The sequence below is a fragment of the Cariama cristata genome, unplaced genomic scaffold, assembly GCF_000690535.1.
Source record: "Cariama cristata isolate BGI_N322 unplaced genomic scaffold, ASM69053v1 scaffold45151, whole genome shotgun sequence".
In the NCBI taxonomy this organism is placed as follows: Eukaryota; Metazoa; Chordata; class Aves; order Cariamiformes; family Cariamidae; genus Cariama; species Cariama cristata.
This window is the reverse complement of record NW_009599559.1, coordinates 18,130-32,746: the sequence shown is the minus strand read 5'-3', so window position 1 is coordinate 32,746 and position 14,617 is coordinate 18,130. Positions and strand designations below refer to the sequence as shown.

Here is a 14,617-nt window from a genome sequence, read left to right as displayed (position 1 = left end):
CATTACTTTCAGGTATGTGCATGATCAGGTACTAGAAAACCTTACTTCATGCAAATCAAGATGAAGAAAAAATAGTAGTTCAGTGAGAACCCCTCTGATATATTCTGAAGTATATTTAACTTTAATTGGCATATTACATCAATACCATTATCTCATTTCCAAAAACATTAAGTATCACTAAAGCCACCTACATAACACTACTGTAATTTTTTTTAATTTTAAGTTTTTCTTTGAAAATATAGTTTTAATAAGCCAAGCATGAATATAATATGATTGCTGACTCTCTAGTAATTCTTTTTTCTTTTTCTGTTTAGGTTTTCGAACTTCTGATTCAGTCACCAGATATTAATGAGGAAGAAAACCTGACTGATTAACACAGTTCTGGTGATTTGTCAGGTTTTTTTTATTCTGTGGTGTTTGAGGAGAGATTTGAGGAAAATTTCAAGGAATGGAGTTAGCTCACAGTTTACTACTTAATGAAGAAGTGTATAACCAGCTTGGTGAATTTCAAAAAGCAGAGTTCATTTTTGAATGGTTACAGTTTTTGGAAAAACTTTTACCAGTGACTAGCAGAGTAAGTATAATGAGACTTGAGAAGAAAAGCACATTATAGAGCTATTTCTCTCTGTCTTTTTTGTTATTTTGTTTAAAAACAAAGAACAGTACTCAATTTGAGATGGCTTTTCTTTAAGTAGAAAGGTGTGATAAAAAGTTCATTTTTAATTAACAATGTCAGATTGTCAGAATGGTATTAGTGAAAAGTAAAGGTAATTAGTATTAAAATTATCTTTTAACAGACTTCTAAATTTAACTGAAATTTAACTGGTTACTGATTTTATTTCCAGGCTGATATAAGGGAAAACCAGAAGAAACTGGTTGAACAATTGACTTCTTTGTTAAACAATTCACCAGGACCTCCTACCAGACGGCTTGTTGCCAAGAATTTAGCTGTACTTTATAGCACTGGAGACACTTTTTCTGTTTACCAAACAATTGACAAATGCAATGAACTCATTCGAAGTAAAGATGATTCACCAAGTTATCTGCCTACGAAACTGTAAGTATTTTTTTTTTAACCCCAAACTTCAAATCCAGTAATAATGAGAGACAGATTCATGTGATGAGAGGTTAATGTAGGAGAGGGTATGCTGCCTCATTTCTGCCTGTTGTCCAGTAGAGGAGCTTACCATATGACACACAGAATTCGGGAGCCTCCCTGATTACTGTCATTATTGTGGGTGTATCCAGCTGTAAAAAGTAATTTTTTCTTCGGTATTACATCTCTAAAATTTTTAGACTTGAGCGTTACAAAGAGAAACTGAATTCGTCTGAAACCTGAAAGCAAATTCAACTTGCTTCTTTCTCTCTAGGTATTATAACAATTTTATTTTAATCATTTAGTATATGCCACCTTCAGAGCAGAATTATGAGTGGTTAAATACTTGTGTAGCATTTTATATATTCCTTTCTGTGTCTTTACTGGAAAGTTTGAGTAAGAGGTTCAGCTGCATGTTGAGGCGAAAAAAAAATTCAGGGCATTACTTTACAACATAAATTGCCCTTGAAAGTTTAATAAGCTTAAAATATATTTTTATTCTTTATTTAGAAGTTTCTTGTTATAATTCACATAAATGTAATATAAAATCAGTCACATTCAAATGCTTTAAAATCACATTACTTTTGAAGCATTTAATGCAGAGGCAATTTGGTGGTTGATGGGAGTCAGTGTAGGTTGCATATGTTAGAGCAAAATTTGACCTAGCCAGCTAGTATTTACTGGATCAGCTGGAAAGAAATGTCTTGAGTGATCTGAAAGCTAAGCTAAATTAATTAGTGTAGGAGTGTAGGAATGCTAAACTTGTTGCTATCATTCAGAACTATAGTATGCTTTAAAGTAATAGAGTAAACTGAGGGTAGTTTATGCTTTGTTTTTGTTCAGTGAGGGGACAAATCAGCTTGCAATACATATTGCCATATTGAATAAACCATGCTTTACAGCAAGTCAAAAAACCCACTGCTTGTTACAAAAAAGGTGAAAAAGCTTTTCATAAGTAACTTATTTAACATTAGTAAAAGAAAAAAAAACCGAACACATTTACCTGACACAATGCATCTGAGTTCCCTTCCACAGGATACATAATAAAACTAAGAATGTGGTAGTATTAGGTATTGTATGTGTGCATCAGGAACTGAGACGGTGGAAGACTGTTGGTAATCTCCAGCCAGACAACTGAAAATCAGGCCGGAGAGAATACCAGCGATGGATAACAGAGTTATGAGGGGGCAGGTGTTTGAAAAACAAGGAGAAGGTAATAATGGTGCTGAAAAGAGCAGTAAAACAGACAAGTACAACTCCAGGTAGAAAATACAGTTATTGAGCACGTTTCTTAATCCAACTGGGAAGCTGGATATAGTTAGAAACATCTGAAATGTTTGTAACTAAACACCTAAAGCCTAGCCAACAGAACAGAGAAACGTGAACTGTTATTGCAGGATGTGAAACTAAATCTTAAGGTGCAAAAATACTATGAATAACCTTCATTCCTGAAACAACAATGCACATCTTTCACTGTATTGAGGAAAATTAAAGATAAAGGTAGAGATAGTAAACCAACATTGTGCATTAATGATACAGTATACAAAGCAGAGCAGAATCTGTCGTCTTCCTTTGCTTCACATGGTAATCCTGTTTCTGACAACCCAAGTGAAGTTTCCTGAAAATAGATTTTTGCAAGGAGTCAGTTGTATTTTCCAATACTGTAATATTTTTTTTTGTTTCCTTCTTGTTCCAATTGACCTCTTGTGCAGTCTTTTGAGTTAAGAATAAGTTTGCTATAAAGGATCTTAGTCCTGCAAAATAAATTACTGCTATACCACTGGCTCCTCAACAGTGAGATGCATGAACATTATAGGTGAGTTGTAGTATGGGACAGAGCTCTGTGGGCCTTCCTTGCTTTGTCTGCAAGATGCCACACTGGAGGAAGTGGGATGATGTCGGGGAAGCAAGGAGGGATGATGGACTCCATTGGCAGTAAGGCAAAAATGGCAAAGACAGACAGAAATAGCAGATATCCAGAGTCAGAAGGCAGAGAGGTAGCTGGGGGTGAAAGAGAGAGGTGGCAGTGTTCAGAATCCTGCTGGGTATGTAAGCAGTAGTGAGGAGTGGACAAAGTGGAGAAAAAGGTAGCAGTAAAATATGATTTACTTCAAAAAAGATTTGGAAAAGGGATTTCTTATAGTACTGACACTGAGACAACAGGCTACAGAAAAATAATTGGAACTACCGAACTGTTACTGAGTAAAATCTTTCATCTTCGCCTGCAAGTATATGGAATACTTGGTGTTCAGTGAAGACAGACTGCTTTTTTTTCTTTTGTTTTTAAAAAAATCATGATTAAAGTGTTGTCTGTGTTTGCCATCTGTCCTTATTTAGCATACATGGCCACGTTGTCTGGTAGCAACACTTCGCCATCATTGTTTACAATATGTTGATTCACTTGGAAATTCATTTAAATACAGTTTCCAGTGAATTGTTCTCTTACCTCATAAATTATGATTTTTCTTCCTTCATATAAGTGGAAGATGGAAATGTTTTAGGCAAGCATTTTAGACAGAACTTTAGGTGCTCATCTCCTACTAAAATTGAGTGTGATGTGAATGCTATATCAGATAAACAGGTCATGTAGTGTGAATATAGGTTGTTACTTTAAATTACAAAGCTTTGAAAATATCCACTAGGGCTGCTTTTAAACCATAAGCATTTTGAAAGCATTTGGTGGGTCAGCAAAGTTCCTTGGCTGATCTCAGTGCTATTTTAGCACATGTTTAAGTATCTTAGTTCTGTATTTTTGGTACCTCTCCAAGTACAATTGTTAAGGCAAAATTTGAGACAAAATAACTTAAATGTATCTTTTATAGAGAGTGGTATATCAAAATGGAGGTGTTCTGCCAGGGAGGAAAAAACACAGGCAGAGAGGCTTTTCTCTGCAAAACTTGTGTAAATTTACAGGCTTCCTTGGAAATTTCTGGCTGTTGCTTGTGTTTTGACAGACAAAGTGACTCAATAGTTAATACGGTTTGGACTTGGTGAAGAAACATTTGTGGAAAAAAAATAAACAACTAGAGTCATCATACAATCCTAGAAGGCAGTCAGAAGAGCTTCCTAAGTCCTGTGCTTTGAACTTTTATAGAAACTTAAATATTGTTGTCCAGAAGTAGCTGGATTCACATCTGTAGTTGGTGAGATGTTACTCATCAGCAAATATTGCCACTTTGTTGCTAGAAATCACTGTTCACCACTGATTGACTATTGCATACAAGAGTTAAGCACATGGTAGTATAGTCAACCATGTAAGGGTGTTGCAGGTTATACCATGATGTAATATGGTAGTTCTGGTTTGAGTGTTTTTTTTCATATATGTTTGTTACATATTCCTTCTTTGGACTATGATGTGAAATATATATTATTTAGTCTTGAAGCTAATTAAAGAGAGTATCTGTGACCATCAAATGATCAATTTAGTAGTAAGGTGGTGCAATTGTAATTTTATGCCTAGCCACACCATGAACAAAATTAAAATTCAAACTGTTGGTGTGTACTGAGTTTGATAAAAGCAATAATGAAAAATGTTGCTTTAATGAAAATAGGATTTTGGTATGATAAGAGATAAAGAATATCAGTTTTGTTTTTCTTATTGTGCTTTGTCATTTAGGGAATTACTGTTAATATTAAATGCATTTTTCTAATCAAGAATATGTTCAGTATAAGATTTTAAAATTCCTTATGTGAAACTTGAATTCAGTTGGGGAATAAGTACAATGTTGTTTTATTGAAGGGGGGGCTGAGCAGTTTCACTGCATATTTAAGTAGGTCTGGCCAAAGAGCTGAAAGCTGATTAAATAGATAATTTCTTTGTTCCTTGTATTCATAAAATTAATTGGTTTAGTTATAGATCGGTCAATACAAAAGCAAGTATTTTCCTTAATTGTTCAAAGGAAAACACTCTTTAATTAGGCAACTCTTTATTTCTTTATTTCTTTTGCTCAATATTTAGCAATTTTTGCTTTTGCCAAAGGAGATGCCAATAAGCACGCAGACTCCAATTGTCAGGTATTTCACCTGGAAATTAAATTCAGAAATTGTGTACGGTGAAAAGGACATGGGCTTATACTTTTATTTCAAGGTGTTTCCTTATTATGTATTGTTATACATAAATGTCAGAATTTTAATTACTAGACCATTTGCAGTCTACAGTTGACCATCGAGTTGTAAATAAACCTGTCCTGGGCTACTTCTGGCAGCATCTGCCATAGCACAGTGGCATAGACTGCATGATGCAAGGCATGCTTAGTCAGAAATTAATGTTAAGGTTTAAAGGTGGATATGAAAATTGTATTCCTATCTTAAAATTTATTGGAAGATTGTATTACCTGAATTCTTGTATTATCCAAGTTATTTTCTCAACCCTTGTATCTGCATTTCTGCTAGAGCATGAGTATGTGCCACACACACACCATTTTTTTTTTTTCCCTTTTGATAACCCACTTACATTTTTGGGACATTCTATTTAGTTATTTTGTTGTTTGCCCATTGATTACATTAGTCGTCTTAATCCCTTTCATCTATTACTGCATCCATTTTCACGCGTCTTTGGATTTGCTTTTGTTTTAGTGCTGCGGTGGTATGCTTGGGCTATTTGTACAAAAAATTGGGAAGAATTTTGGGAAACAGTTTTACTGACACCGTTGGGAATGTGCTTAAAGCAATGAAGAATGCAGAGGTATTGGAACAGCATGTTTAAAAAATGCTTGGAAAAATAATAGGATGTTTACTGTTGGTAGTTGGACCAATGAATAGGAGAAAGTGCATGATACCAAAATATGAAAAAATTGTGGAAAGTCATAGGATAAAAATCAGTGTCTAAATTCCAAAGAATTACTAGAGAGTTAATGGATTATGATTATAAAAGGATGGATCATAGCTATTCTCAATCTGATTTCATGAAAGAACTTGGTAAACTAGAAAATTTAATTGCCTTATTAATGAGAATTTTTGTACTTCATATTTAGATTTTTAAACTGCTAGTGAGTACTTTCCAGTAGAACACAGAATTACTATTTTCACTTCTTTATAGAGTTACAGAACAGCTTATCTGCTTTAACTCACTTCAGCGTAAACAGATCTTCAAATTCTAAAAGACCCAAACCATTGTTCACCTATTTCAGTAGTTGGCATTTTGCATTTCAAAGGAGCTTAGGGTTACAAAACTTTAACATTTCTCTTTTTCACTTTTCAGTCTCAAGGTCGTTACGAAATCATGCTTAGTTTGCAAAATATGTTAAATGGTTTAGGAGCTGCTGCTATCCCCTGTCATAGAGATATTTACAAAGCTGCCCGATCATGTTTGACGGATCGATCCATGGCAGTCCGCTGTGCTGCTGCAAAGGTAAAAATACTCTAATAACTGTTTCTATTAAGTAAACTCTTAGAGTAATTCTGCTTTAATGGATGATGAACACAGCAGTAGATGCATTGTTGGCTTATCTTTATTTCTTTGATATTGCCTTGCCAGCAAGAATTCAAGTCATTTTAGTATGAAGCAACACGCTTATTTTGTTAGGGAGAGCTCTGTGTGTTACGTAGCAAACTAAGATTTTCACTGAGTACTTTTCCATGTCAAACCATTTTTATCTCCCTTTTTTGTCTAGTGTCTCCTTGAACTTCAGAATGAAGCAGTATTTATGTGGAGTACAGACCTGGATAGTGTTGTGACCTTGTGTTTTAAATCTTTTGAAGGTTCCAATTATGATGTACGATTAGCAGTTTCAAAACTTTTAGGCACAGTATTGGCTAAAGCTCTAATATCTAAACAGACAACAGGTAAAGTATATACTTTGGTGGCTGATTCCTTATCTGTAAAAATCTGTCAGATGATAAGAAACTCTCAAGTTCTGTTGAAGCCTGAAGTGAAATCACAATGTGAGCTTTATCTGGCTGTTCATATCTCTGGTTTGGTCTTTTTTGTAACATTTTTCTTGTGTGAAATGCTGTCGTTTTGGTTGTGTTAACCTATATATATGCGTATATACAAAATAATAAACAAAGAAAAATATTTGGTAAAACTGTTTTTCTCTGTTACAAGATTGTTATTGTATGGAGAGAAATTAGTAACCTCAAAAAGTGTAAAGGCAAGATTAATTTAAGCAGTGTAGAAAGCACTAAGATTTGAGGGTGTATCTCTTTGTCAAGCTAAAGACTTAAGGGTATCTTCAAGCTGTTTTTCCACAAGCGTCAATACCACATTTGGATTGTCTAGCAGTACAAATGTGATCAGAAGCAGAAATGAGCATGCAGCTTTGGTCACTCAACAGACCATGTAACATTTTTTGCTGACAGACAGTACTTGATCTAACTGAAGCATCCTGACACAAAGTTAATGTCTTCAATCTTCAGTGTCATTCAGACTGGGTATTTTTAGTCTAATCTTGGGAGCCCAAAGCTAAATATCTAACTGTAATCTAAGCAAAATATAACAGGATGCAAGGTAAATGTCATTCAAACTGTTTGTTCTGCTTTTAATGGTATCAGAGAAGGCCTTCATGCAATAAGCAGCAAATGACAGAATTGCATGCCTTTAAGCCCAGCTTACTGCCTTTCAAAATTCTTGAGGTTGTGTATTTGCATTGGAGACTCTGAAGTCTTGATTTATAAAGTATTTTTCTAAGAATCTTTTGGAGAGAATTATTGTGTTACAGAAAACACTCAGCACTTATCTTTCCCAATAAAGTAAAAAACCCCACTCTGACCTCTTTATAGACTCAGTATTTTTCTTTAATCTTTGTAAGCAATGTAGTTGTATTTCTAAAGTGCTAAGGTAAGGTTATATAAGAAGCTCATCAACTGTTTGGTTGGTTATTTTTATTTATTTTAGTTATTTTTAGTTAAAAAGAAGTTAGAACTAAGTGAGACAGTAGCTAGGTGAGGGCTAGAAGGGACTGGGGGAGAGGTGGAGGGAGCAGTATATGAAGAAGTGCATAGTCCTGAAGTTTCTTCATTGTATCTGATAACCTGCTGATATTGGGGGGGGGGGTTAATATAACCTGTTGATTTTGGGGGGGGGGTTAATTTTTTTTTTTGGACATGATTATCTCAAATCCTCTCATTCCTTTTCCCATTTCAATACTTGGAAGAGAATGAAAAACACAGTGAAAATTTTAGGTCACTTAGTTTGCACAGTGTGCAGTCATCATGCTAAGTTTGCAAACACGTATCCCACCATGTATTTTAAATGAACATTCTATCAAGAAATTAAACAACAGAATAGAAATTAAGGTTAAATAATTTTCCTAGAAGATTATAAACATATTCTATTATTCTCATTCTTTTTGAGACCTAATTTAATACTAAGGTGAGATGCTTTTGTTTCTAAGAGAACCTGTAGCGGTGGCCTTACCCGGCTAAGCATAGCAGAAAGGTGATCCACCCTGTCTGGAGTTTGGAATAGAGGGTTATCTTTGGCAATAAGCTGGAATGAGTTGAAGTCAGGGCTTTCACAAAGCTTTGAGTGGTAGGAGTAGGCCATGCAGACCTTTGTGCAAAGGGAGCTTAGATTAGATGGCAAATACTGAGGGAAGCTAAATGTGTATATACATATTAGATGATGGCCTAAGCTATTTAAAGATAGCTGAAGCAGGAGAACTTTAGAAATATTGTGGTTTGCTGGAGCAATGAATCCTAAAATGTCTTCGTTTCTGTTGTGAAATTATGTTCAAACAGTATTTGGATTGGATTGTGTTACGGAATTTGTGCGAATTGTTTTTTCTAAAACTATTAGCGTTGAAATTTTTCGTCTAAAGTGTAAAAAGTTTTACAGAGCTATTCCTCTAAAGATTTACATCTACTCTTAGCATCCACCAGGCATAACTTCCGCAGAATTTCTTTGGAAGAAGTGATGGAGCTATTGGGAACTGGATTTCTGCGTGGAAGTTGTGGATTTCTACGAGCCAGTGGTGATATGTTGAAAGGGACCAGTTCAGTCAGCAGAGATGTTAGAGTTGGAGTCACCCAGGTTTGGATTACGTTAGTTACGATTTTCTGAGATTGCTAAACATTCCTATTATGACTGTTTTGCTGTCTATATATCTCTTATTTAATCCTTTTTTGTATCTGTGACAAAATGTATGTACTTTAAAACAGGGATTGATTTTTTTTGGACATGATTATCTCAAATCCTCTCATTCCTTTTCCCTTGAGTTATGCTAGAAAGAAAATAAAAAAAGATTTCTGATGTTGCTTATTGTTTACCTGATAGTTTGAAATTTTCAAAATTGAATATTTATTACTTGTGAAAGCTTCACGTGATATGAATTTCAAGTAAGTATATAAATAAGTACTATCCTCAGATTTTTAATTTAAAACTTAATAACTTATGTCGAAAAATGAAAAGGAGAAGTTACAAGATACAAGAATTCTTTGAACTTGGAACAGTTTCCTTCTATATAGGGACATTCCCAGTTCTATTCTGAAAGAATGGTTCTGCTTTGAGTAAGTGCATGAATAGCAAGGAAAACAGAATTTAGTGGAAAAAGGCAAGTATCTGTTTTGCTGTGTTCCAGGATGCTCAGTTAGAGGATGGAGTCTTATTAACTGAGCAGGACTGAAGTCAGACCATATAGTGCATGCTGGTAAAAACAGTATAGATTTTTCTGATAATATCAGATTGGCTTCTTCCTGTAAATATTATCTTAAATGGCATTTACATGCTAAAACCTAGATATTCCTATGTTAAACTTGTGAATCAAGACTAAAGATCATGATGAACATTTATGTATCAAACAGCTGTGAGTACTTTAATATATTACAGTCCCCACAGCTATTTGATACCTCCCGTTTGCCAGTAAGGGAGTTTTTCAGTGCATTGCACCTTCTGCAGTGCAAAAAATCTGTAAAGTAGCTTGAACTACTGATAGAAGCTGCCAGACTTTGCACTGAAACAGCTAGAAGGTGCTCACAAATTGTCTTCTATGCTCAGATCGTGCTGGGTGGAAGCATTAACTTCTGGCAGAGAGACAGAAAAGCAGGGGAACAATAATACCTTGACAGCTGTTTGCCTAGAAAATGCATGCCAGACTCCTAGGGTGTTCTATATACATGGTGGTTTTATTAATTTTCCAGGAATAGATATTTCAGTTCAGTATTTTGACTATTTGTACTGGGTTTTGGAGGTTGTCTCCTTTTTCTATGTTAACACAATAGTACCTGTGCTAGATGGTATACTCTAACTGTACCAGAACAGTTAAAATAATGCAATATTTCTGTAAGAAAAACTTGAGAAATTGTGTGTATATCAGTGCCTGAGTAGCAAACACTTGCAGTTATAAAATATATTAATATGTGAATTGCAGCTTATTGTAAATTAAAAAATAAGAAAAACACTGAAGATGATTTCTTACATATAGAAGAAGAATTTACATTTGTTCAAGACAGAGCCAGGTTCAAGATGTAGTTCAAAATGTAGCCATGGCGGTATGATTCTTCACAAGTCTATTTATCCTGTTAAATTCCTCAGTTTTCAAATCCGTACAACAGGGGTAATGTACTGGTACATTATGAAGCCTAAGTAGTATTTGTCAAGAGCTATTAGTTGCTGACAGAATCTAATAGTACAATTTCTCCATCTACAGTACTTCACTTTCTTTTACGTGAATAATTTTGTTGTTAATATTAGACACGAGACGAAGTGTGTATGAGGCAAATACAGAAGTTCATTGATATGGGTAGTGGTTGTGAACTTCCTTATGAGGAATTTTGTGTGTTCATTTACATATTCTCATTTTTTGTATTCCCTTCTTTTGATGGTAGCACATCTATTCATTAAAAAATCCAACACATGCACATGGAAGGGATTTGTAAGGGAGCGTATTATGTGGCAAAATAAATGGTCTTGTGGTGATTAGATTTGTAAAGTGACTCTGCATTCTTTGTCTTTGTTGTGACAAACATCTTTTTATGGTACCTCCACAGCAAGGCAAATAATTAAAATTCATTGAGAGGAAGAGCAGTGCTTGGGGGCTGCATATATTCCCTAATTCAAAGCCTATAATAACTAAATTCTTTCAGGGTTATGGGTTATAGTTTTGTAACATAGTAGTTCTTAAAATGCATTCATACATTAAATTTGTGTTACATGTGCAGAATGTTAAATAGCTGGAAGCTGTTGTTCAGTGAGACCAAACACAATGTTTTACATAACAAGTGCCTGTGCAGGGTAAACTGCCATTCCTCACACTCTGGAATGAAATAACATGGGCAAGCAGCTTGAATTAACTTACAGTCAGAGCAGGCTGCAGTACAATTTTGATAGTAATTTAAATTATTGAAAAAGACCCCAAAAAATTGCAGCTACCAGAAAGTGAGAGTGTATATGATTTATGGATGCATAAATGTATAAGTAATCTCAGTTTAGTGATGTTCTAGTTGTGGCAATACCCAGAGACTGAAAAAAAATGTGTGGGGTAGTTGGCAGTGTTTTTCCAGATGATTTTGCTCTAAAATATGGCTTCTTTTCAAATCTCTTCCAGGCATATGTGGTATTTGTCTCTACATTAGGAGCACAATGGCTTGAAAGGAACTTCTCTGCCTTCCTTTCCCATATTCTAGATCTCGTATCTCAGTCTCACCCTAAGGCTATTCAGAGTCAGATGGATGCTATCGGCTGTCGCCGCTGTGTTTCCTTTATCCTTCGAGCTACAGTAGGAGGCCTTCTTGGGGAAAAAGCTCAAATTGCAGCTGCCAAAGAGATTTGTCAGGCCATCTGGAAACTGAAGAAAGTTGTGGGTATGAGTCTAACAAGATTATCCTTTTGGGCCTCTGTTTTTCCTTTTCTAAGTGATTGTCCAACTTCCTAATCCAGAGACTGCAGAAATAGAATATATAGTGCTGATTTATTACCATAATAATGTAGAGGGCTTTTGATGGACTGCTTTGTTTTTCACTTGGGCTGGTTATTTGTGTAAATGTCTATTTCTGCATGTGTGTGCCCACAGAAGTGTAAACATCTGTTTTAACACTTCTTCCCTAGTGGATATCATTTTAACCAGTTGCAAACAGAATAAAATAATAAATATATCCAGTAATAAAATACAGATGGTATTGTAAAATAAGTTAAATTGGCAGTTAATGTATGTCTTGCCAGATTCTGCCTTCTTGTTGAGAGCAGCTGACACTACTGATGGTTCAAAAAAGAAGCATTTGTTCCTAACTGACAAAATGAGCATTTCTCCTGGAGAAAACAGATCTCTTGCATGATAAAGTCTTGTACAGAGCTTCCAAAAAAAGCTGCTGATCTCCACCATCATCCTTGTAGGGGAAAAGAAAGAATGCTGGGTATAACCAGTTGTCCCCTGTTGTACAGCTGCATATTGTATCCTAGTTAAATACCTAAATGTTAAATGTCTAAACGGACATACATATTTGTGTCTCAAAAGATGAACTTTCAAAAAACTTCAAATTTTTCTCTCCCTCTTTATTCCCTGCCCCTACCTTCTTGCTTGCTTGCTATCATACTATTTCACTTTTTCCTTCCCTTTCTTTTTTCCTGCTGTGTAGTAAAACCTGGCAAATTATATCAAAGCATGATCTCTTCAAGTCACTTCTGGTGAGGCTGAGAATAGCATGTTTCTTACTAGCCACTGTTCCCCATCACTTAAAGATAAGCAATTGGGTAGTTTCCATTTTATCTACCCTCCTGCCCTCACGGACATTGCTACACTATCCATTTGAGTAACGGAAATGTACTTGTCCCAGTGAAGGTAAACCTTTATGAAAACAGTTTGGTCAATAATAAAAATGGCAATGATAAAATCTCATTTGGTAATATAAACAACTTATCGTAGCAGAATCCTTTTTCCGATCTGTTTGTTTCATTTTGGCTGTGATTTCATGGGGATCTTCCTATATTGTGTTATCAGATGCTGCAATGAGTGACAGTAACTTGGAAACAAGAATTAGTACAACAGATGTAACAGCAAGTCAGCATGTGCTTGTGTGTGCGCTTCAGGAACTTGGAAGTCTCATCCAGGGCTTAGGAACTACAGCAGCACCATTACTGCAAGACTCCAGTGCAGGTACAAGCCCTGAATTATTTTGTGAAGCAGAGTACAAAATATATTCCTTTGTTCACTGTGATCTCTGATTTCTGATGACTAGACTGTCAATTCTTCTACCCTTTTCTATTTTCTTCTGCTAAACTAACAACTACAACCAAAAGAAAAACCAAACAAAAAACCCCAAACTAAACCCACCAAAAAAAAAAAAAGGCAACAAAAAGAAGGAGGAGAAGAAGTTGGCTACCTTGCATGCTGTAGGAAGTCTTCAACCATTGTCCAGAGTTCTGTATCTTCTCCGACCTGCACTAGTACGTTAATTTTTAAAAAAAAAAAACAAAACAGTATCACATTTAACTCCATTAAGGGTTGTATTTAAAGTCGAACACTTCGTAATGTTTATAGTAAATCAGTTTGAGCTGGGTATCTTTATCTGCCTTTATTGTTTCCATTTAGCTGCATTTTTTTCTGGATGGGTTCAAGACGGTATCTGGTTCCACTGCGTGGATTTCTGTTTCCTTGGAAATAGTTACAGATACTTTCTCTGCATGTTGGTGAATAACTGCATAATATGTTAGGTTTTCTCCGTATTGTTACTTTTCATTCAGGTTAACTTTTTTTTGAAAAGCATTGAAGTATTTCAATTTGATAAGAAATATTTCACAGTAAAAATCAATAGTACTTTTTAAAGAGAAGTACAGAAACTGGATAGTAGTATGTTCAGCAGTCCTCTGTATAGATTTTTTGCTTGTTTGACAATCTGCTTGCCTATTTCTTAAGTGTGTTTATGCATTTTATTTTTCAGGCGTTCTGGAAGTAGTAATTTCTCTCATTCTTCATCCCAGCATTTCAGTTAGACTAACAGCAGCTTGGTGTCTACGCTGTATTGCAGTAGCATTGCCCTCCTGTGTGTCCCTACTGTTGGATCGTTGCATTGAACGTCTTACTGCATTGAAATCCTCCCCAGAAGCAGTAACTGGCTACAGTTTTGCTGTTGCTGCTTTGCTGGGTGCGGTAAAACACTGTCCTTTAGGAATTCCACATGGAAAAGGGAAGGTATGGTCTGAATACTTACATGCAGTTCTTTGCTGTTTTTGCAGTAGTAGTTGCATGTATTCTTTATGACATGAATACATAACCCAGTATACTGATGAGACACTTCCTTTCCTCAAGAAGGGGATTTTGAAGCATACCATAACTCAAATAAGCAAGTGTTTTCCTCACATATGTCAGGATTGTGAATTTCTCAGGACATGTCACTAATGACTTTATTAACCACTCATACGGCTGCCTTTTTGTAATGGAGAAGTTTGTTAGGGGAGAAGTTTGTTGCTTTGGGACAGAGGTCAGTTCTGTGGAACTGTAAGGACTTAAATCGAACAGTCTAAGAAAAGGTTCACCTGGAGAAAACATTTCTTGAGTAGTGTTACATTTTTCAGAATTTCCAACTAAATTCTTTACAGCAAGATCAAACCTTCTGCAATCCTGGTGCAGTTCGATATTGGCTTAAATT

The 14,617-nt window shown here is 35.4% G+C and overlaps 1 protein-coding gene across 1 annotated transcript in view; it reads left to right on the top strand.

The window, feature by feature from the left end:
• Positions 1-448: 448 nt before the first annotated feature.
• Positions 449-14,617, top strand: part of LOC104168931 (HEAT repeat-containing protein 5A-like) — a gene marked incomplete at its 3' end in the record, with an annotated part of 30,935 nt that continues 16,766 nt past the window's right edge. The window contains exons 1-10 of the mRNA XM_009709705.1: positions 449-574; positions 846-1,057; positions 5,672-5,780; positions 6,297-6,446; positions 6,709-6,880; positions 7,868-7,874; positions 8,918-9,068; positions 11,581-11,836; positions 12,970-13,125; positions 13,910-14,160. Of these exons, the coding sequence (XP_009708007.1) occupies positions 449-574; positions 846-1,057; positions 5,672-5,780; positions 6,297-6,446; positions 6,709-6,880; positions 7,868-7,874; positions 8,918-9,068; positions 11,581-11,836; positions 12,970-13,125; positions 13,910-14,160 (1,590 nt within the window). The remainder of the gene's footprint in view (positions 575-845; positions 1,058-5,671; positions 5,781-6,296; positions 6,447-6,708; positions 6,881-7,867; positions 7,875-8,917; positions 9,069-11,580; positions 11,837-12,969; positions 13,126-13,909; positions 14,161-14,617) is intronic.